The sequence below is a fragment of the Notolabrus celidotus genome, chromosome 12, assembly GCF_009762535.1.
Source record: "Notolabrus celidotus isolate fNotCel1 chromosome 12, fNotCel1.pri, whole genome shotgun sequence".
Taxonomy (NCBI): Eukaryota; Metazoa; Chordata; class Actinopteri; order Labriformes; family Labridae; genus Notolabrus; species Notolabrus celidotus.
Genome location: NC_048283.1, coordinates 20,269,818 through 20,290,175, shown reverse-complemented (window position 1 = coordinate 20,290,175; position 20,358 = coordinate 20,269,818). Strand labels below are relative to the sequence as shown.

Below are 20,358 nucleotides of genomic sequence, written 5' to 3'. Positions count from 1 at the left end.
GTCATGGGAAAGTGAGTTTTTTTCGGTGAGGCTCCGATGAGACGGGGAAAGTAGGTCGGTTGACCTCTAGTGGTGATAGTAAGCTTTGTCAGCTCTCCATTCAGAAATTTGAACACTTCTAGACTTTATGGAAGAGGATTAGGGCTACTGAAAAAAAAAAAAAGTTCAAATTTAGTTTTTTATTATTAGTGATTAAAGTCAGAATTCTGAGTTTAAAGTCAGAACTCTGAGATTAAAGTCAGAATTCTGAGTTTAAAGTCAGAACTCTGAGATTAAAGTCAGAATTCTTAGATAAAAGTCAGAACTCTGAGATTATTAAAGTCAGAATTCTTGTGGATTTTCAAAAAAGAAGCCGTCTGAAATATAAAAAAGTGCATGGAAATTATATATTTGGCATTAAAATAAATCTCAGTTTCCACTGATATGTTTTGATTCAGACAGAAAGGATAAAACCTCAAAATGTGATGCTGCCAATTACAGCTACACCTGATTTGGAATTTAAAAATAAAAGCCATTGGAAATATAGCATATGAGTGATGATTTTGGATATTTTCAATGGGAGATTCTTTAAAAAATCCCTGTTTCCACTGACTAATTTCATTTCAGACTAAAAGTAGACAGAACTCTGACATTTTTCTCAGAAATCCGTCATTTTCCTTACATTAATAAGAACTTAAATTAAAATGACCTTAACTTTAAGTATTTTTTTTCAGTGGCACTAATCCTCTTCCGTATATATCTGACAGCATGAGCCATGTTTTTGCTGGTGCTGTGATTTTTCTTATACCATGATAGGCTAAAGGCTGTCTAAAGTATCGTATTGTGTTTTGTCATTTTCTGTTTTCAAATAAGGCTAGATCATTGCAATATAATTACCCAAACATACATAAAACTAGATTTGTCCTCCCGTTCTCCCACGAGATGTATGAAAAAAAATGACTTAAAAGAAGGATAAAGGATCACAGAGTTAAGCAGTCTAGACTAACACGTTCCACTAATCTCCTCCTCCCTTGTGGACGGGGGGATTAGCTACGAACAGCTATGGACCTTGTGATGGAGATTGTTTTTACCAACTGCTGTTTAAAGGGCTCAAGACCTACATTTTCCTATTTTACCCATAATTATTTGACATTATGGTAAGTGAGCCATTCATGTAAAAAAAAAAAAGTATAGGCTAATGCTTCTATAATAATGATCTAAAGTGCTACAACTTTCAATTATTAGAAATAGATTTATTTTCTCTCTTTTCCAAACAAATTAAACTGATGCCAGATGATATTATACCGAATCAAAATCTGAGTTTTATCAGTGTGTTAAAAACATGGACAGAAAACTGAAAGCGTTGTTTAGTAATTGGAACCCTTAATACCAGATGAAATCCCCTGTATGGCAGTGGAAGGCCACTCTACTGTTGAACAGTCTATTACCCTTGGTGGCGCTTCGACACCTGTTGACGTCATACGTGTTAAGCCCACATACTAGGTGTGAACCTCATTTGGTATAGTGAGGATGGACAGTGTTTCACTTCTACAGCATGTAACTTTCAGTGTCAGCAGATGTAAAAGTGGAAGGCTATTCTTAAAGTGTTTTACTCAGTTGTGAATGTGATGCATGAATAAATATTCAAGTTTTAATAAATATTCCTGATTTTAGATGTGTTACCAAATAAACTAGCAATTGAATCTAGCCGGGCCAGTATCTTAAGATCAACACAAAGTAAATTAATAATTGAATAAAATCCCTATTTAGTTCAAAACACGTGAAAAGAGACCAGTAAGGCTAAGGCTGGGGGGTAAAAGGTAAATAATAATAATAATAATAATAATAATAATAATAATAATAATAATAATAATAATAATAATAATAATAATAATAATAATAATAATAAGTGTTATTATTATTATTATTATTATTATTATTATTATTATTATTATTATTATTATTATTATTATTATTATTATTAAAGACAGGTGCTAAATATATAAAGCAGAAACTTCATTAAGTCACTCACCACTAGGTGGCGGTATGCAGCGCAGATGTGTGCGCTCTTGCATTGAACAACAAAAAGAACAGACGAAGAAGAATGTGATTCAAGAAGAAGAAGGAAGTGAAGCTTCAATCTGTGACTAAGCTGAGGATTGTCCGATAGACTTTACATATCAGGTAAATTAGGATTTACATCGACTCTGCTTCAGTAGCTAAGAAGATAAGTCATATCATTCCACAGTAGCGGTGGCCCGATGTAACGTATCACTCCGGCTTGTAGTCAAGACTATAATGGTCGGGACAACCCAATGTTTTCTTCCTAAGCTAACCGAATGCTAACATTAGCCTGTGGCAAATTTGGAGTCATCTGACAAAGGAAACCATGTAACATGCAATAAAAGACTGACTCTATGCATTTTAAACACCTCATGTGACTATTCTGCTCAAGTCGTGACTTTAAGCTGACAATGATTTTAAGAGCAGACTTAAAGACCTTTGTAACATGAGTTGAATGTGTTTGGGTTTCTGTCCGAAGCTGGTTCTACACTGTAAGCTTTTTTTTCTCCCTGTAGCAGGATCCAAACTCAACATGAACCTGGAACGGCTTCCCAATGAGGAGAAACTCAGCCTTTGTCGGAAATATTACCTTGGTGAGTGTGCCATTACTCGTGACTAAGGTTGCAAAATTCCAGGAATTTTCAAAGTTGGAAACTCTCCATGGGAATTAACGGGAATAAACCAGGAATTTACTAAATTGAAGTTTGGCTCTTAATAGGGAACTTAAATATAGTTGGGGAAAATGTATTTTAGCATAATCCTGACTAAAACAACCAGATTTCATGCAAGTACAGTTGAATATCTATGTTGAGCCATCCTCAACAAGGCTGGACAGTGACACTGAAGAGTCAGAGTTGGATGTTGAGGAAGTGGACATGGAGGATGATGATGAGACCCAGGAAGAGCTCATTGCCTGAAAGGGTTTAGAAAAAATGCAGATGCTAGGCTTGAGAAGCTTGAGGGAAGATTGTTTTTTATTTGCATGTTGAATGGGACTTTGTTGGAGGGAGAGAGGCCTTTGTTGGGCCTGCATTTTTGTTAGTTTTTGAATGGGTTTGGTCGGGGGTGATGAGTAATATTTAACTCAACATTCGTGTTTTTTTCTTCAATTAAATAATTGATTGTTCAATAAAATATTTAACATTTGACAAAGTTCCACTTACAGATACATCTGTTTTAATTGTATTATTTTGGATGGATGTCTGCTTATAACAAAATAAATATTTATGCTTGGATATGATACCTTTCCATTAAATTACCCTCAATTCCCATAAATTCCCATGGAAAGTTTCCAATTTGGAATATTTCCAAATCCCCAGCTTAACTTTCCATAAAATTTTACTGGAAAATGTCCACCCCTTTGCAACCCTTCTCGTGACAAGTAACCATTATAAATTGGGTTTAATTTTGCCTCCTCTTTTTGTTTGTAAACTTTAGGTAACTGTGCACTCGTGTTTGGACCTGCCTCCATCAATACATTTAGCATGTTACATGATAAAGTAGTATGGGGAAATATTGACTGAAAGCATGCTTTGAGTCATGAGTGCATGTACCTTCGCATTCATTTCACTTCGTTGTGATTGATCGTGATTTTCTTTCTTTCTCTATGTCTAAGGTGGATTTGCTTTTCTCCCATTCCTCTGGCTCGTAAATGTCGTTTGGTTTTTCCGCGAGGCCTTCATGAAGCCAGCATACGGTGAACAGCTCCAGATAAAGACCTGTAAGTGTCAATTGGTATGCTTTAATACCTTATGTATTACAAACCATTGTTTCCCTTATTCTACCAAATCAAAAACCTTACTCTTTGTTTGTTTGTTCAAAACGTGATTTTAGTGTTTCACCAGTATTTTCAAAACTATCTTTACACTCAGTCTATAAACTTTTTAGTTGTAAATTAACCTTTTTTACATAAATAGGCAGAACAACTTATAGAATGACTATGAAAACAAAATTGTGTTTGAAACTGTAGCCTTGATTTTTAAGTGAGCACCTAAAATATTTTACTCATTCTTGGACATTAAGTATCTATAAATGTATGGTTCACATTGATTTGAAAATAACATAAATAGAGAATTACTTGATATTATTTTGGTCCATGTTACCCAACTCATGCTTGAAAAGTAAGACATATTATGCATAACAAATTTGAGAATAGTTACCTCCTAGTTTTATTTTTTGTATTGGAGAAATAAAGTATGTCCAACAGTGTTGCCGCTTTTGTCACTATATTCTTCTAAAGTTTGTGCACCTCTGTTTTCTCTGCATGTGCGACTATTGTTTTATACTAAGTACTTTGTTTGTGTGTGTGTGTGTCTGTCTGTCTGTTTTAAATTCAGATGTGAAGCGATCGGGACTTGGGTTGTTGCTTTGGGTGGCAGTTCTGACAACGTGGATAACGATTTTCCAGCATTTCAGAGCTGAATGGGGTGAGGTGGGAGACTACCTGTCCTTCACAATCCCGCTTGGCATTCCCTAGGAGGACCAAATAATTTTCTTACATTTTTTTCCTTACATCAGTGAAAGATTTGCTGACAAGTCTGGTATCTGCAGCAAAATGTGTTGTTTCAATAAAGTTAACCGAGTAATCAAAGTTATATATAAAAGCTTATTTCTTTATGTTAAGAAAATGCCTTTTCATATGAGTGGATTATTTGATCTTAGTGTAGGCTAATTAATCTTGTATAGCAGACTGTTTTCTGTTTAAACATTTTTAAACAGTATCTACTGATTGAACTTAATATGCATTCATAGTTGTTAAGGACAGTAAATATTCATTTAATTTTTTTTTATAGAGTACAACATGTTAATATTTGTGTATTGTGCACCAATTACTATTTTTACTTGTGTATGATTAATAAAAACAAGTCACAAAGCTACCTGATGACATTGTTTTTACTTTTTGTAAGCCTGTATTTTATATTTTGGTCTGCCTATGTTTATTCATCCGATGTTCATAAGTCAGTGTGTACATTTAGTTTGAAGACTATTATGTGAGCTGTTCCCTTCATACATACTCTTAATAATTTGCATTGTCATAGTAGTCTCCTAAAGGCTGGACATTTATTGGCGCCTGTTATGAAACCCAATAACATAATCCCTCCAATGTCCCCACTTCCCAATCTCCTATATGAGTCATAGCACAATCAGAGCCATTTTTAGTCACACCAGTCAAAGCTTAAGTGACAGGTTCCACATTACTTAGAGGGAGAACATGTGCACCCGTATTAACTGTTGACTTCACTGTAGCGTGCCAAGAACATGTCAGAAGTACCAGAACAATCAGTACTGGTCACAACACAGGAAGTCATTTCATAAAGCATTTATAAGGGGATGATAAAAAGATATCCATTTGAGGACATTGTTTATAAGTTTTCTATATTTTATATATGTCTGCTGGAGAATTAAACTTTTGAACAGACTTACAAAAGTAATCGTCCACTCATAGTACATAATGATTTATCATCTATGTGTATTATGTATCAGCTATATGTATTTTGAGAAAATGTACATCATATATGAAATTTTGTGTTTTCAATCTTTCGGTTTAAAAGGTATATTTATCAATCTCAACGTCTGGACCACATTTTACAGCCTGATATGATCACAACTTTTTAGAACTTATTCAATTATTCTGTTATAAGATAAGTAGTTTTTCCTTATAGTCTATTTTTTGTGTCTGTTTTTGACATTGAGGCAGTACTTTAGTTGATGATCTTGATAGTTCTTTGGCCTCTGACAGTGAGTGATGGCAGTTAGAGGCTTGTTGGCAACGCACGTGCTCTCACATGTGTTGAGTATGTCCCTGCTGTTACTGTCTGTCCGGCCTCAGCCCATGAGGGTCAACAACCCCGTCTTTTGAACTTATTTTTGGACAACCTGCCTTGACAACCATCCTCAGGCGTGATTTAATGACAAGTCTTTTAAGTAACAAGTCTCTTCGTATCGGCGCCATCAACACAAGGGATAAACTGTAAATTGATAATGGCCGTTAATTGCCATAATCCAGCGACAGCTGCGTCACTCCCAAAACAATACACTCTTATCCTATATGGCGCTGACTGAACACCCAAGGGTACGCATTAGTCCAGAACATAACAGAGGCAAGGTGCCCCACTATGAATTCCCATCCCATTATGCAACTCCAGTATAAAAACACACACCACAACATTCAGTCACGTTAGACATCCACTGGGAGAGCAGCTCGGAGTCAGACAGCCGGACGCACTAGATCAACACCAGTACTCTCTGTACCTCACTCAGGACCTCACACAAGCTGTTGAACAGGGGCAGTCCTTTCCCTTTCACACACTTATTTGGTCAGGGAATTCAAGAGGAGGTAAGATACAGCCAGTGCTTTATGTTTCGTGGCTTGACTTTCTTGTGCATCAGCCTCTCTTTGGTCATTTCTCCTTGTCTGATTCTTTAATTTCTATTGTCTACAGATGGACTTCATCCAGTCACCTACTCTGCTATCTGGTGGTATCCAATGGGAGAAAGTTTTGCCACCTCTTATTCCTCGCCTAAATGGGACCTATGGACAATATAATTGGTCTCCGAAGTCATTTATTCCAGAGACTGATAATACCAGCCCAGCAGAGGTAGGATATTTACTATCACTGTAACCAGTTATTGTAAAATGTAAAAGGAGAAAAAAGTTGATTACATTTGTTGTTTCTCAGTGAAACTGCCTAGGAGCATCAACATGATACCAAATAGCCTTTAACAATCACAACTTGTTCTTTACAGTGTGAAAAAGTTTCCTCATCAGGGTAAAATGTTATTCAATGTTTATTAGCATCTAACATCTTCCTCAGCAACTGAAAGCATTGAATACAGATTGAGGACATTTTTTTTTAATGCAACTACTGTTTCAAAGGTCAGAAATAAATGTTTACACTCTAAAAGTTTAACTAAGTCTATTAGTTACACTGGAAAGTTGTATTGGATGGATATTTCCAGAACTTAAAAGTGTTTCATTACCATTTTATAGCATATGGTGTGTTTTGTATTGTTTTGGCAGGTGAACTGTGATGACAGTGGTTTTACAGTTCATGTAGACGTTAAGGACTTCAGCCCACAGGACCTAATGGTGAAAGTGATCGGAGACTTTGTTGAAGTGCAAGGAAAACATGAAGAAAAAAAGGTTGGTTTATTGGAGGGACTGACATCATCTGATTTATTTGGCTATTCCCAAAAGTCATGATCCTTGTCTTCTAAACTTGTATTCATGTCTGTTTTTGTAGAAGAATGGTCCAGGATTAACAACACGACAGTTTAACCGCCGCTACCGAATCCCAAAGGGGGTGGATACCATGGCTTTGGAGTCAGCAGTCTCTCCAGAAGGCATTCTTATCATAGCTGCACCAATGCTGCAAACCTGAATTCTGAACTAATCAAATTAAAATCAAACACTCAAATCTCTGCTATCACGATGTACAATAACAAATGCAACAGGAACCTTTATGAGCACATAAAGACATAACTTCTTCTCCTCTAGTCATGGCAACACTCCGCATGTGCCTAAACACTCATTTGTTTTGTTCCTGGCACTGCTCTGTTATTCCCTGCTCTCTGAGGTTTGTATATACTGCTCTGACTGTAACTCATCGCTCTTACATAATATTTCAAGGAACCATTCTTTGTAAATACTTTGCACTTGTACTTCAAAGTGATGCTTTTTTTGTGCAACTTTTGTAAACTGCACTGTATAATGATTGTGATTAATGATGCACACTAACATGTCACTGTGGCTCAAATAAACTTTATTTCTTTATAAAATACAATGAAAGTTACGGTATCACGTTCCTCTTGACAGTTGTCAGGTATTTTGTTGCTTGTCCAGAACGTCATTCATCGTTGTGTCCACTTCCCTGTAAAAAGGAAAATACAGTACATCATTATTCTGTGATTTGGTGTACTGCTTTTGCAACATTTAGAGATACAAAGTGCTACATTTGTATTGGTTTTTAAGATTAACAGCTGTACAGTAAATATTTTCCTTATTGAAGGCGATCAATTTGGCTTATTCTGAGCTAAATGATGATTTTACCTGATCTGTTCCTTTACCCACTTTCTCTGTTTGCGAAGGACTTTTAATAGAGCGTCATCTTCAAACTCTGTTTCATCAGAATCTGAAAAGAAGGAAAAACAGAACTGTTTAGGATACAGGAATCAAAGAAGAAGAAAGGGTGATACATGATAATTATTGGCAAGTAAAGGGAGTACCAAAACTGTAAGTGTAGCTAGCTTAAAATAAAATCAAAAAATATGAACAGAATTTCTTTTAATCAAGAATCAAGAAAGCTTTACTGCCAAATCAGCTCACACACAAGGAATTTGACGTGGTGATTGGAACACTGGTACTTGACAACAAGACAGTAAGGACATAACAAGACAGTAAGGACAATAAATGTAGAAACCTAAAATCTAATCTAAAAACTCTAAATAAAAATAAAAATACTATTCTTACAAAGAAAGGTATAGAAGTAATTTTAAAGACATGAATGAGCTAAATTAGCCTAGGCCAGAGTGCACATTTTAGAAGATGAATATAATAATAAATTATGTTATGGATTAAATTACAATATTGCACATGGTTATTGAGGTATTGCACCAGAAATCAAAGTATTGCTTAATAGGTTACAAATGGTATCAGATTTCCATGTTAACACCTAAGGAGTTATTCATAGGTCAGATCATATTCTCCACAGTTAACGACCGGGTAAAGGTTGGTGCTCTCTGCTACCATAGGCTCACCTTCAGCCTCCTGCAGCAGCTGTGAAATGACCTCCACAGAGGCCTGATTGTCACATGGATGGACTGAGGACTGTGGCGGCGCCGAGAAAGTGTGAGGAGAATCAGACGAGACAGGTGTCCTCTGTTCAGGGGATGAATCTTTTGTGGGGAACAACACCTCTGAGACAACCTATCAGTGCACACAAAAATACCATACTAATTGACGCAGCCTTCAAACAACAAAATGACTTAACATCAAAAAATACAAGGTGTTCAAAAAAAATCAAAAAAAAGAGAAAAACCATGGGTGCACATCAGAATAGGAACAAAATGAAACAACCTGATGAGTTATAACTTTGACCTGAATCTTCACCTTATATCAAATTTTGTGAATGAAATGTTGTCCTTGTTTGTTCATTTAGTACATATTAGTTAATATCTGATTTACAACTTCATGATATTTTATATTTAATGCTTTTCTGGTACATCTGAATGTTTGAAAAAACATTTTCATAGTTACTGTCCATGTAAAATAGGAAGTTGCTGTGACATTTTACGATTTGCTTTTTAATTTGCAGTCTTTTTTTTCAAGTTATATTTTTTTTGCCGTTCTTGCCTTTATTTGATAGAACAGCTGAAGAGAGACAGGAAATGTGGGGAGCAGGGAGGGGGGAGGACACGCAGCAAATGGTCGAGGCTAAGTAATCAGTCAATCTTTATTTGTATTGTGCCAAATCACACCAAAAGTTATCTCAAGACGCTTTTACAAACATAGCAGGTCTAGACCATACTCTATGTTAAATTGTTACCAGAGACCCAACCCCAAGACAGGGTAAGACCCAGCTGCGAGGAAAAACTTCCTTTTAACAGGCAGAAACCTTGAGCAGAACCAGACTCATGTTAGACAAACATCTGCCTCGACTGAGTTGGAGTAAAATGTGTTGCGTCTGATCGGTGAAGTACTTGTTGAAAGTCTTGATCCAACCTGGATCATTGTGGGAGTGGGGCATCACAAATACTTGGAGCGGTTCATCATCAGTAATGAGCTCAATAGGTATTAATCAACTTGATAGGTTACAGAAACAGGGAAAAATGTAACACAAGGAGCTAAAAAGATCTCCAGTTTGCTGACCTGTCCTAAGGCACTGTGGATTGGAGATGGTGGTGGTGCCTGATCAACAGCAAACTCTCTCAGTCCCTCTTGTTGCTGCTGCTCCTCAGCCAATGGTAAGGCTTTTTTGGAAACTCTTTGTTGCGATGAACTCCTGTTGGAAGAGTCAGGACCATCAAAATGTTCCTTATCAATGTTTAAGTACAAATATATTTATGAGTATTTAGATTTAGCATTTTGCTCACTGTATGCGTGTTTAAGTACTTCACCTTGTTGACCTCTTTTGCTCCCTGTAGGAAATAGATGCCTTCTTCTTGTGCTTCTCCAACTCTTTGGTTTGAGATTTCTCCTTTTTGTTCCTCTCAGTGCTTCTTTGTTGACAAGGTCTCTCCCTTTCTATGGATGCAGACGGAGCCTGTGGTTGGACTGAAATATGTTCGCAAACAGGTGTAGCTGTTTTTATCAAGTTTCCAGTGACATGGGCCTTTTTACGGACAACATTTGTCGGAGTCTCATCCATTCTTTGCAAAATGTTTTGTTCAGTACTTAAATGAGAAGCCTGAATTGGACATGGCAGGATATCACAAAGAAAATGCATGTGGGCAGGAACATGGCCAGGAGTTTGGGGTTGAGAGGCTGGAAATCCAGAGACGACAAAGGCAGGGAGTGGAGCTGGAGCTGAGGATGGGGTACATGATCCAGGAGCTTCTTTGGTGTCCAGCCTGGGAGCAGCAATTTGAGGATGTGTAGCTTTTTCTAAAACGTCTAGGGGTTGAGTACTTCCCTGTTGCAAAAACAATAACATAAAGGTTATACTTGAAATGTTGGTAAACTGTGAAAACAAAAAAACATGGAGTACATTTCAAAAACACTAAGACTCCAACCTTGTCTGCCTTTCCTCTAGCTGAAGTTTGACTCAAACTGGGGGACTGCCAGCTAAGTTTTGCAGAATGAAGACCAGAGTGTTGCTGAGACGACTCCCTGGCCTGTTCAATCTTTCTCCTCAAACGCCACTGGAACAAGATGTCTTCTTCAGGGTGAGTGCGGGGCACCAGGGAAGGAATTACAGAGGATTTTTGGGAGGTCAAGGCTTGAATGGAGTCTGAGAAGGCCTTTGCTGTGAGTTTTGGGAAACACATTCCATAATTACACGGACACAGGGGTTGTATAAAAATAAACATGAAATCCTCTATTACATATTGTATAACAAGAAAAAGCATTAAGCAGGTTTACATTAAGGAAAGGCTGATAACATTTCACTTAAGTCAACACTTGTGTTACCATTAGCAGAAGTTGTTACATCAGGAATCAAAGGTCTCCTCACTGGCTCATCTATGCTGAGTGGAGAAGAGAAATCTGAACATCCCAGGCCCTCTGGACTGACGTGGATCGATCCATCATTCATGGTATAGTCACTGCTAGACAGACAAAAAGTGACTCAGGACGTGAGTATCTTATTAATTTAATAATAATGTTACTTGCTGGTTTTCATACTCTCTCAGCAGAAGTCTGTTGGCCTTTTCTTGAAGTTGAAGCATCTCTGTGTCATCGAATTCACCACTGGAGGTGTCTGACAAAATCTGAGAGAAAAAGGTGACAGGACAAAATAAGGTGCATCACTCAATATACTGTGCGGATGAGTCAATCTAAAGGATGTGTTTTGTATTTGAGTAGAAAAAAAGAAATCTAATACAAAAATCACACAGTTTTAATACACTACATAATGAGGATGACATATTTGACAAGAAGAGGCTGAACAAGCCATTTGTTTTTTTTTTCAAATGGATGGCCCCAAAGGCATTTAGAGGTTTCAAAATTAATATGTGGTGTTGTGATAAAATAAGATTTCTCCCTTGCAGTTATTGTCAAACCTAACATAAACTACACCAGGTTGCAAATCCAACAACCCTTTATGACACCATGTGCAAAGAATAATAACCAAACTGGAATGTATATGGTGGTTTTTTTTTTAATAAAGACAGACTTAGTAAACTCACAAATTCACTTTGAGATCTTCTGCAGGGGGACAGTGATCTGTCACGTCGACTCTGTACTGGACTAGAAGTGGCAGGTCCATGGGTATCTGTTGGAGGTTGGATAATGTGTTCAAAGCAAAGATATCACAGAATGATTTCACGAAAAAAATTATTGAAATTTAGGTCACCATTTAAAAAAAAGTCTACAATAAGTGACAAGTGCCTTTAACTGTTGTTTTAATTGGTGTTGAGCTGGGGGGTAAAGCCGAAGACGACATCCACCAAAAAGGCATCGGCTCATCTTCAACAGTTGAGGCCATCTGATGGCGCTCCTCCCGACTCTGCGGTCGACCATGGCGAAAACGCTCTATGTACCTGTGAGAGAAAAGATCATTAAATTCATATGATGCATAACCACAGACCAGCTTCTTCATCTGTCAGACTTGAAAGAAATTCAACATACTTTGACAGCACTGAATCCTGCTGACCTCCTGGTTCTGAGGAAGCTGTGTGTTTTTGTGCTCTTACAGACTGTCCAGGGGTCACCATGTCAGATAAGGTTGAAGTACTAGCTGGAGAAGATCCACATTCAGAGGAGGGCCAAGACTCTTTAAAAACAGGATGTGCATCTGTGGCAGCAAAACTGTGGTCAGGTTTCATAAACAGCACTTGCTCCTCTGGGCTCCTCTGAATGTGTAACTGTGGACTGGATCGCTGATTTATTCGTACTGGACTTGTCTGCAAGAAAGAATGTTGACATATTTACAGTAAGTTAGGAAAACAAAAAAGGAACATTTCCTGAAATATATTTAGAGCTTCCTGAAAAACATACATTTTTCTTCTTGTTCTGTGACAGGGGCTGCTTAGAGGATGGGTGGTAGTATGTCTTCCCGACTTTGGATGCTGGTTGAAAGGCGTTCTGCCTTGTGAAGACAGGCCCACTGAGAAAACAACACTTTAATCCAACGGTGGCTTCTTGTTAATGGTGTTATATATGTGCAGTGGTGGACAAAGTACACACCTTTATTACTTAAGTATAGATACTCCAGGTCAAATTTAGTTACTCCAAACACAGACAACTTAGTTTGAAATGTTCATCTGAAATTAAACAAATGTTACGTAGCTCAGCACGCTTTCTCAGGTTGGACAGTGAATGTTTGTATGTTTGGGCAGAATGGGAAACAGGGAGAACATTTCAAACGATATGTCTCATTCTTCATTTAAAAAACCTCTAACACTGGCTGAAGATATGGACATGGGTGCTCAGGTGGAGAATTATAGCCATCATTACCACCTCTACATGAATGGCCTGATCTGAGTGAGCTCTGTGTTTGCTCCACATTCAACCGAGGAGACAAACGATATACAGGTACGACTAAACCACTGAGACAAACAGAACTACACAAACACATTTTACTGTCTTATGATCAGATTTCAGAAAAGAGAGGGAAATTCATGAGCTGACTTCAAAGCAAAAGTAGAGAGTAACTAAAGAGCATTGATAGAAATGTAGTGGAGTCAAAAGTACAATAGTTGTCTTCTGAATGTAGTACAAGTAATAAGTTTCCAAAAAAAATAATACCCAAGTAAAGTACAGATACTCCAAAAATTCACTTAAGTACAAATGTACTCTGTTACTGTCCACCACTGTATATATGTTATCCTAAGATCTTACCTGGATTTCATCACGTTTCAGTTGATTACTGTAAAACACACAAGGATGCACTGCAGAGGCTGCTAGTCTGACTTGACATGTCTACAAAGAGAGTTACCATGGAGTTAAACATCGACACAACAAAAAAATATCCATTAAACATGAAATGAAGTTTGCTTCGGCGGAGAATTTGAAGATTTACCTACTTCGATATTTCAGCCTGGTGAGTGAAACAAATTACTTTGGTCTTTTGGACAAATGCACCACTATCGCCCGAACCAGAAGAAAGCCACTGACTGTTTTCTGTGATCATTATTTAGTACTACACAAACAGCCAATGAGCATCGAGTATAATATGATGGACGTAACATGTGGCCAATCACACAGGATGACGTCACTGCACAAACGCCAATCAGATGATGAGAAAGTGGCAGCGCGCGGAAGAGGAAAGTCAACAGAGGCCGATGGACTAAAAGAAGCTAGTTAGCAAACATCATATCGGGTAGTAAACGTTGTGGTCTGAAACACTTTTCAAACGTCCGACATCCATGTTGGGGGAATTATTTGAATCCTTGAGGGTTCGTTTTAATCGGTGAATCGACCGAAAAACCGACGAATCGACCTGAGCGTTTAAAGTAGCTTTACGCGACTCAACGTCTAACCGCAGTTAGCACGCTAACGTTTAGCAACCGACGTTCTGTAGCAGTCCTACGTCAGTGTTGGTGGCGTCCGTCTGTATCAACCACAGACTGATATCAACCCACAACACCGAGATTGTGTTCACTTTTTCAAAAGGGAACTAATTGTTTCACAACGTGGTGTATTTTATTTTTTACGGTTTCTAGAAAAACATAGAAAGGTGGAGATAATGCATCACGTCAAAATCAAGACTGAAAGACCAGGTGAGAGGAGGATCGTAATTCACGAATATCTCCAGAACCACAAAGTGTTTTACTGAAACAATCATTTCAAGATAAGATAAGATATTACTTTATTGATTCCCGAGGGGGACATTCAGTTGTTGCAGCAACCTGGACAAATACAAACAAGAAAAAGTTCCAATTAGTGAAATAAAATAAGTAAAAATAAAAAGAGATAAATACAGAGAGAATACAATTTCGATATATACAATGTTAATGGAATTTAGATTAACACAAATGTTATAAATCGATTAAATAGAAGTAATTACAGGCAGTATTAAAAATGTTTCAGTAGCACAGGTTGACATCAGAATCAGAATCAGCTTTATTGGCCAGGCATGTTTGAACACACAAGGAATTTGACTTGTTAAACTGTGCTCTCTTTGTACAAGGCATAACATTGTGTGATTATGGTTGGTAATGACATATTAAGCAACATAATACATAAATATGGGTATGTAATATGGCCGTAAATTTTAGTAAGCAATAATAATGTAATATAACATAATTTAATATTAAAAAGATAATTATATAACATGGCTTATGCATTAGGGGTTCATAATGTCATCGTATTTAATAAAAAATTATGATAATGTCACCTCACCAGCCTTTGATAAGACTTCTGTTTGGGATGAAAGTTTGTCATTTCATGTAACCTCAACAAAGAACCCGTCATTCTCCTCCTGATCTCCTCTGCAGATATGGAAGGCGCTGGTGCACGCAGCCGCCTGGACGCAGTGTTAAATGGACTGGTGGAGAGGACTGAAAATGAGAGGTTTGTCAATGTTTTTTTATTGAATCATTGAGTCATATTAAAGTGTGATCACTTTATGCTCAAACTTAATATCATCCAATGTCATTTTATATTGAACAGGGAGCAAACAGAAAGTGACACTGGAAAAATAACAGCGGACTCTTTGAACAAGTATGAACTTTATACACTATGGACACTTTCTACTTGTTAGTTATTAGTTACTGCACAGCTTGTGTAATATGACATGTTCTATTTGTTTGTGTTAGGGATCTGTCTCCATCATCTGCTGGGAAAAGGCAAGTGTCTACTTTTCAAAGAATGTTGGCCATCAATAAATACTTGTGTTTCTCTTTTCTACAATCATAGGTGTAAAAATCTCACTCTATGTTTACGTTTACTTTCATTGTTTTAGACCATCAGCTCGCTTTCCACAACATCGGAGGAAGAAAAGAAAAGAGATGGATGAGAGCATACCGGAAACCAATCAGCATAAACAAAGTAAACTAAGAGAAAGCATCACATGAATTCAGCCTGAAATAACATTATTGTGCTGTCTTTTTAAACATGTTTGTTGATCACTTTTCCTGCCACAGAATTTTCTTAATCTTGCCCTTTTCTTGTCTGTTTTTTTTTTCTAGACTCTTACGTTATAAAGTTGTTTGATCGCAGTGTTGATCTGGCTCAATTTAACACCAGCACCCCGCTTTATCCTATCTGCCGTGCCTGGATGAGAAACAATCCCTCTGTTCGAGAGCCCCTTGCTTCCCCAAGCCCGCCACACAGCGGGGTAGAAGAAGAGGTGAGGCTTACCCTGTGTTTTATTTGAATTATGTAAACTTTGCAAAAAAACATATTTTCATAAACTTTACATTGTAGACTAAAGAGGTGACTTTTAAAGCCTCTGTTTTGCAGAGTTTGAATGCCAGCCTTATTGCAGAAGAAAAAAACAAAAGATGTGACCACAACTTTAATTCATACTTTCTGTATAAAAGTATGAAGCTGTTTTTGTACATAAATTAAATAAATTTCATCAAACGCTGAACAGTCAATGACATGATACAACTACTTAGACCCTGCAGTGTAAATATAAAACACAACTAATCAAATCCACTAAATGTGCAAGGTGGTAGGTAGCAGCTCAGGACAGTTGATTCAGTATTGGTGAAAATACATTTTAAATACATTTTAAATAGTTTTAAAAAATGTAGTGGTATAGGTAAAGTGGGCCAATATCAGCTACTAGTAGCACCCTACCATCCCTGACTTGCATAAGGGTGTTCATTAGGGATGTAACTATACATTCAACCCAGGATTCGATTCTCAGGGAGTGACGAGAGAGCAGCGCAAGAGACTTAACGATGTTGAACAAGCGGAGTATAATGCAGATCGCGCCTTCTACTATGAAAAAATTATTTACCGATACAAATGATGTTGAATCGATTTTAATCTACCCTTATTTGTATCGATTTTTTTTTACCGATTTGCGATATATCGTTACATCCCTAGTGTTCACATGTGAATTAGCGCAATTAAAGTACTCATTACGACAGATATATGTGCTGATTTAAAAACAAAATGAAGATACTTTTATATTTACAAAGACAGTCGGCAGTGCTATATTTCAGGATATCACAGAGAGAAAATTTTGACAACGTCTAAGTTGTACCAACACTGATGTTACTAATTACACTGAGCATTCAAAACCAGGATATTTGCTGATGAACTTAAATAGTTATCATGCTTGTAGTATGTTGATCTTTGATGTCAGACTTCATCATCTTGTAGGTTACCAGCTTCTTTGAATGACTCTGGGTCTACTCCCCTTTTCATTTTGGAAGAATTTAAATGCTGATACTTTTCTGCTGCTGTACGGAACATACCCCCTCTGTTAGTAAATTCAGCATCTATTGTCTGTCTTACTATTAATAAAGGAGGGAAAATATTAAAACTGAAAAAACTATTGGAGAAATTGATGTCATTGGCGGTAAATCGTGTTTGTTGAATGCCAAGTAACAGCAAAATCATGAACTCCTGCGGCAAGCAGCCTTCTGTCGTTATTGGTGTGTCTCACTAAAAGTATATTTAAACTGGATTATTCGGACATTCCTATATCAATGGGCATTGACTCGATAAATGATGCATTGATAGACTCTGAATAACACATGACTATGCAGCTAAGGGAAATGAGAGCAGTGGTTGTTGGAAGAATGGTAGTTTAAGTTTCTTTTGAAGTAAATTATCTCAAAAATTTCAAAGCTCCACAAACAAAATGTATTCAAATCATTGATGTGTAAGGGATTTAGACAGTATATACAGTGGATATCAAAAGTTATTTTATCTTTTTTTAAGTATTTATTTCTTCCCCTCAAAGATTTAGATTCTTTTTTCAATTGAATTGTTCATGTTATAGGTCACATTAAAGGTGGTAAAAGTTCTGACATGATTTATCTTGGTCTCATTTTTTTACATCACAAAACCTGGCATTTTAACAGTGGTGTGTAGACCATTGATATCCACTGCATATCCCTGCTCGTAAAACCAAAGCTGCATGTTTGTACTGAAGAACGAAAAACTTAATAAGCTGTTTGATCAATAATTTCTCTGAAAATGAACTTAGAAATAATGAACTCATCCAGAGTTCTGAAAAGACTACTTTCCAGTATCAAACATGTCTTAGCTGTAATGCTTGCATAATGTCAGGAGCATTGTAGTACCAAGTATCATTTAGTAAATGGCTTTGCTTCTGCACTTATTTCGGCTAATGTGTTTGGTTTTTTTTGTCAGGTCACAGACATGATCAATGGTAAAGGTCAGAATGTGTACAGACTCCCTCCGCCAACCTCCTGCCCAATCAGCTCCACTGGGGAAGTCGTCAATCTCAGGATCCCACAAACAGAAAAACCCACTATTACAAAGGTTCTGTATAACATGCACTTTAAAAAAAATATGAACATAGCTATTATTTTAATTATTTTTTATCATTTATTATTTTTAACATGAAAAATAATGAATCAAAGAGTTAACCATTGAATTAATCACTTGAATATTTTCCTTCCACAGTTAAATGAGCCTGTCCCTGTATCAGGTTCTCTCATATTTGACCACATGGAGCGATGGAAAAAAATACGACACAAGTAAGTTCTTTCTAAAAGGAGACACAGTATTGCACATAACCCTCCTTGAAGTCAGGGTCTTGAAGTCTTACTTATGGGTGTTCCTTTTTGTTTGGCAGTCAACATGTTTTATTTGCTTACAATGAAAAATACAGTGAGTACACTAACATACAGTTGGGTGTTTATTTCTTAATTAAACTGTGGTCATTTTAATGTCCAGAGAATAATGGTAATTTACAACAACCTGAAAAGCATGTATGTGTGGTGTAATAGCATCATGGCGTGATCTTGAATTTAATTGAACATTTGGATTAGAAAAACACCAACTACCATTATAACATTCTGAAGTTTGGTCTGTGTTGAGTTGACCCACAATGTATTGATCTATTGCAGATGGAAGGAGTGCTCGAACAAGAACCAGCTGAGATACAGTGAGAGTATAAAGATCCTTAAGGAGATGAAGGATCTCTATGATCACTGACTGGCTCATAGCTCTCCACAGAATGGACTCTGAAAGCAGCATGGCATACAAGTCACTGTATGAAACACCTACCACCAACACCATCAGACTCATAGAAACACATTGACAGAACCGTGAGCCTTAAGCAAACCATATGTTTTATTCATTGTAGACAATAATACTTTGAAGGAGGTTAAGGTTTGCACTATATTTTGCATTAATTCATTCCAGGGTGATTTGGAAAGTTTTTTTATTCATTAAGATTCTGTTTAGAAGTAAATTACATTAAATCTTAGTTGTATTTTTCAGACATCCTGTGACCTGTTTCATCCTCAACCTTAAAATGAGTGATTAAAGTCTATTGTGGTCTTTTCAATTTTTCAATATATTTCCTTAAATGAGACATAGACTGTCAAGTTAGAAATAAATATATTTATACAAGAGAAGCAATAATATAGAAATTATTAGCCAAATCACGGGGGGAACTCTAATAACTAAAAGTGTAACTATAATCACATCCCAATTTAGCTAGCCAGACAGCTGTTAGTGGAAGTATAACACAGTTTAAGAAAGAAAACAATTAATCAGACTTTATTTGTAAAGTGCTTTTCATACAATGATATTGTAACACAAAGCGCTATGCATAAAAACAATTAAAAAAATAATAAAAAATAAAAAGACCCCCGACCCTAAACCCACCCCACAATCCGAGGGTTAAGAACATATGTACAAAAATAAATAAATAATATAAAATAAGTTGCTGAACGAACTGAGGAAACACTGTCATGATATCTTTATGAGGAAAAACTGTCATGATATCTTTATGAGGAAACACTGGAGGTAAAATAAGTTTTAAAATTTCACCAAAATAAAATAAATCAATAAGATATAACACTAAAAGATTAAACCAGCAAAAGAAACTAAGAGGCTACACTAAAAGTTAACATAGCAAAATAAAAAATAAATGATCATCTCAAAATTTTTACAGATTACCTCTCAGCATTTTAATATTTCATTCTTTTTTAAGATAAGGAGTATCTTATCTTATCTTAAAAAAGAATGAAATATTAAAAAGCTGAGAGGTAATCTGTAAAAATCTTAAAATGATAAAATAGAGTTTATAACTGAATAAATAATAAAATAATCCACAATAAATTTAGATAAATAAATAATAAAAAAATGGATTAACAAATGATGTGTGTCTATTTCAATTTAAAATAGGACAGTATATACTTAAAAAAATTACTAAAATTTGAACTAGACAATAAATAAAGTAAGATGAAATAAAACTTTAAGAAATAAAACTCAGTTAAAAGCAATGACACTGGTGCTTTATTATGAGGAAGTCATGATCTGTGTGGCTGCGGCCAGGAGACTGACGAGGTCATTGAATGTTCTTTTTTAATGTTTGCTATCAAAAACTCCTTTGTTATGAGGGTTAGCAATAATTTTGGGAAACAAGCATCATTGGCATCAGAGAAATAATTCTACAAATATGACAGGCTGATTGGAGGCTGCTTGTGCTATTGCAACCTGAAAACTTTACTATTAAGATGATATCACCATTCATAAGACACTGTGATACTCTAGGT

At 36.4% G+C, this 20,358-nt stretch overlaps 4 protein-coding genes across 11 annotated transcripts; 3 read left to right on the top strand and 1 right to left on the bottom strand.

Moving 5' to 3' along the window:
- Positions 1 to 2,032: 2,032 nt before the first annotated feature.
- Positions 2,033 to 4,637, top strand: psenen (presenilin enhancer, gamma-secretase subunit). Of its 2 annotated transcripts, none has more exons than XM_034697618.1 (4): positions 2,033 to 2,163; positions 2,559 to 2,636; positions 3,659 to 3,763; positions 4,380 to 4,637. In XM_034697618.1, exons 2-4 carry the CDS (start codon positions 2,576 to 2,578, stop codon positions 4,517 to 4,519), a joined length of 306 nt encoding a protein of 101 aa, XP_034553509.1. In that variant the 5' UTR covers positions 2,033 to 2,163; positions 2,559 to 2,575; the 3' UTR covers positions 4,520 to 4,637. The 2 variants fall into 2 exon arrangements, with proteins under 2 accessions (XP_034553509.1, XP_034553510.1); XM_034697619.1 differs by having other exon boundaries at positions 2,039 to 2,163; positions 2,562 to 2,636.
- Positions 4,638 to 6,212: 1,575 nt separating this feature from the next.
- Positions 6,213 to 7,826, top strand: hspb6 (heat shock protein, alpha-crystallin-related, b6). The gene is made up of 4 exons (XM_034697617.1): positions 6,213 to 6,379; positions 6,486 to 6,641; positions 7,064 to 7,186; positions 7,287 to 7,826. Exons 2-4 carry the CDS (start codon positions 6,486 to 6,488, stop codon positions 7,422 to 7,424), a joined length of 417 nt encoding a protein of 138 aa, XP_034553508.1. The 5' UTR covers positions 6,213 to 6,379; the 3' UTR covers positions 7,425 to 7,826.
- proser3 (proline and serine rich 3) lies at positions 7,785 to 14,207 on the bottom strand. 7 transcript variants are annotated; one of them, XM_034697575.1, is made up of 14 exons: positions 13,726 to 14,207; positions 13,541 to 13,621; positions 12,698 to 12,806; positions 12,329 to 12,603; positions 12,089 to 12,240; positions 11,887 to 11,972; positions 11,384 to 11,469; positions 11,171 to 11,307; positions 10,774 to 11,006; positions 10,159 to 10,673; positions 9,911 to 10,043; positions 8,800 to 8,968; positions 8,093 to 8,174; positions 7,785 to 7,913 (listed from the first exon to the last, which is right to left on the bottom strand). In XM_034697575.1, exons 2-14 carry the CDS (start codon positions 13,549 to 13,551, stop codon positions 7,862 to 7,864), a joined length of 2,040 nt encoding a protein of 679 aa, XP_034553466.1. In that variant the 5' UTR covers positions 13,552 to 13,621; positions 13,726 to 14,207; the 3' UTR covers positions 7,785 to 7,861. The 7 variants fall into 7 exon arrangements, with proteins under 7 accessions (XP_034553466.1, XP_034553468.1, XP_034553471.1 ...); XM_034697577.1 differs by having other exon boundaries at positions 11,171 to 11,304; positions 13,726 to 14,161; XM_034697580.1 differs by having other exon boundaries at positions 11,171 to 11,304; positions 11,893 to 11,972; positions 13,726 to 14,161.
- On the top strand, positions 13,942 to 19,142 carry lin37 (lin-37 DREAM MuvB core complex component). Its single transcript, XM_034697615.1, has 9 exons — positions 13,942 to 14,421; positions 15,139 to 15,214; positions 15,314 to 15,364; positions 15,460 to 15,489; positions 15,606 to 15,691; positions 15,832 to 15,992; positions 17,978 to 18,109; positions 18,254 to 18,327; positions 18,700 to 19,142. The coding sequence occupies exons 1-9, from the start codon at positions 14,388 to 14,390 to the stop codon at positions 18,785 to 18,787; spliced, it is 732 nt and encodes a 243-aa protein (XP_034553506.1). The 5' UTR covers positions 13,942 to 14,387; the 3' UTR covers positions 18,788 to 19,142.
- The last annotated feature ends 1,216 nt before the right edge of the window (positions 19,143 to 20,358 follow it).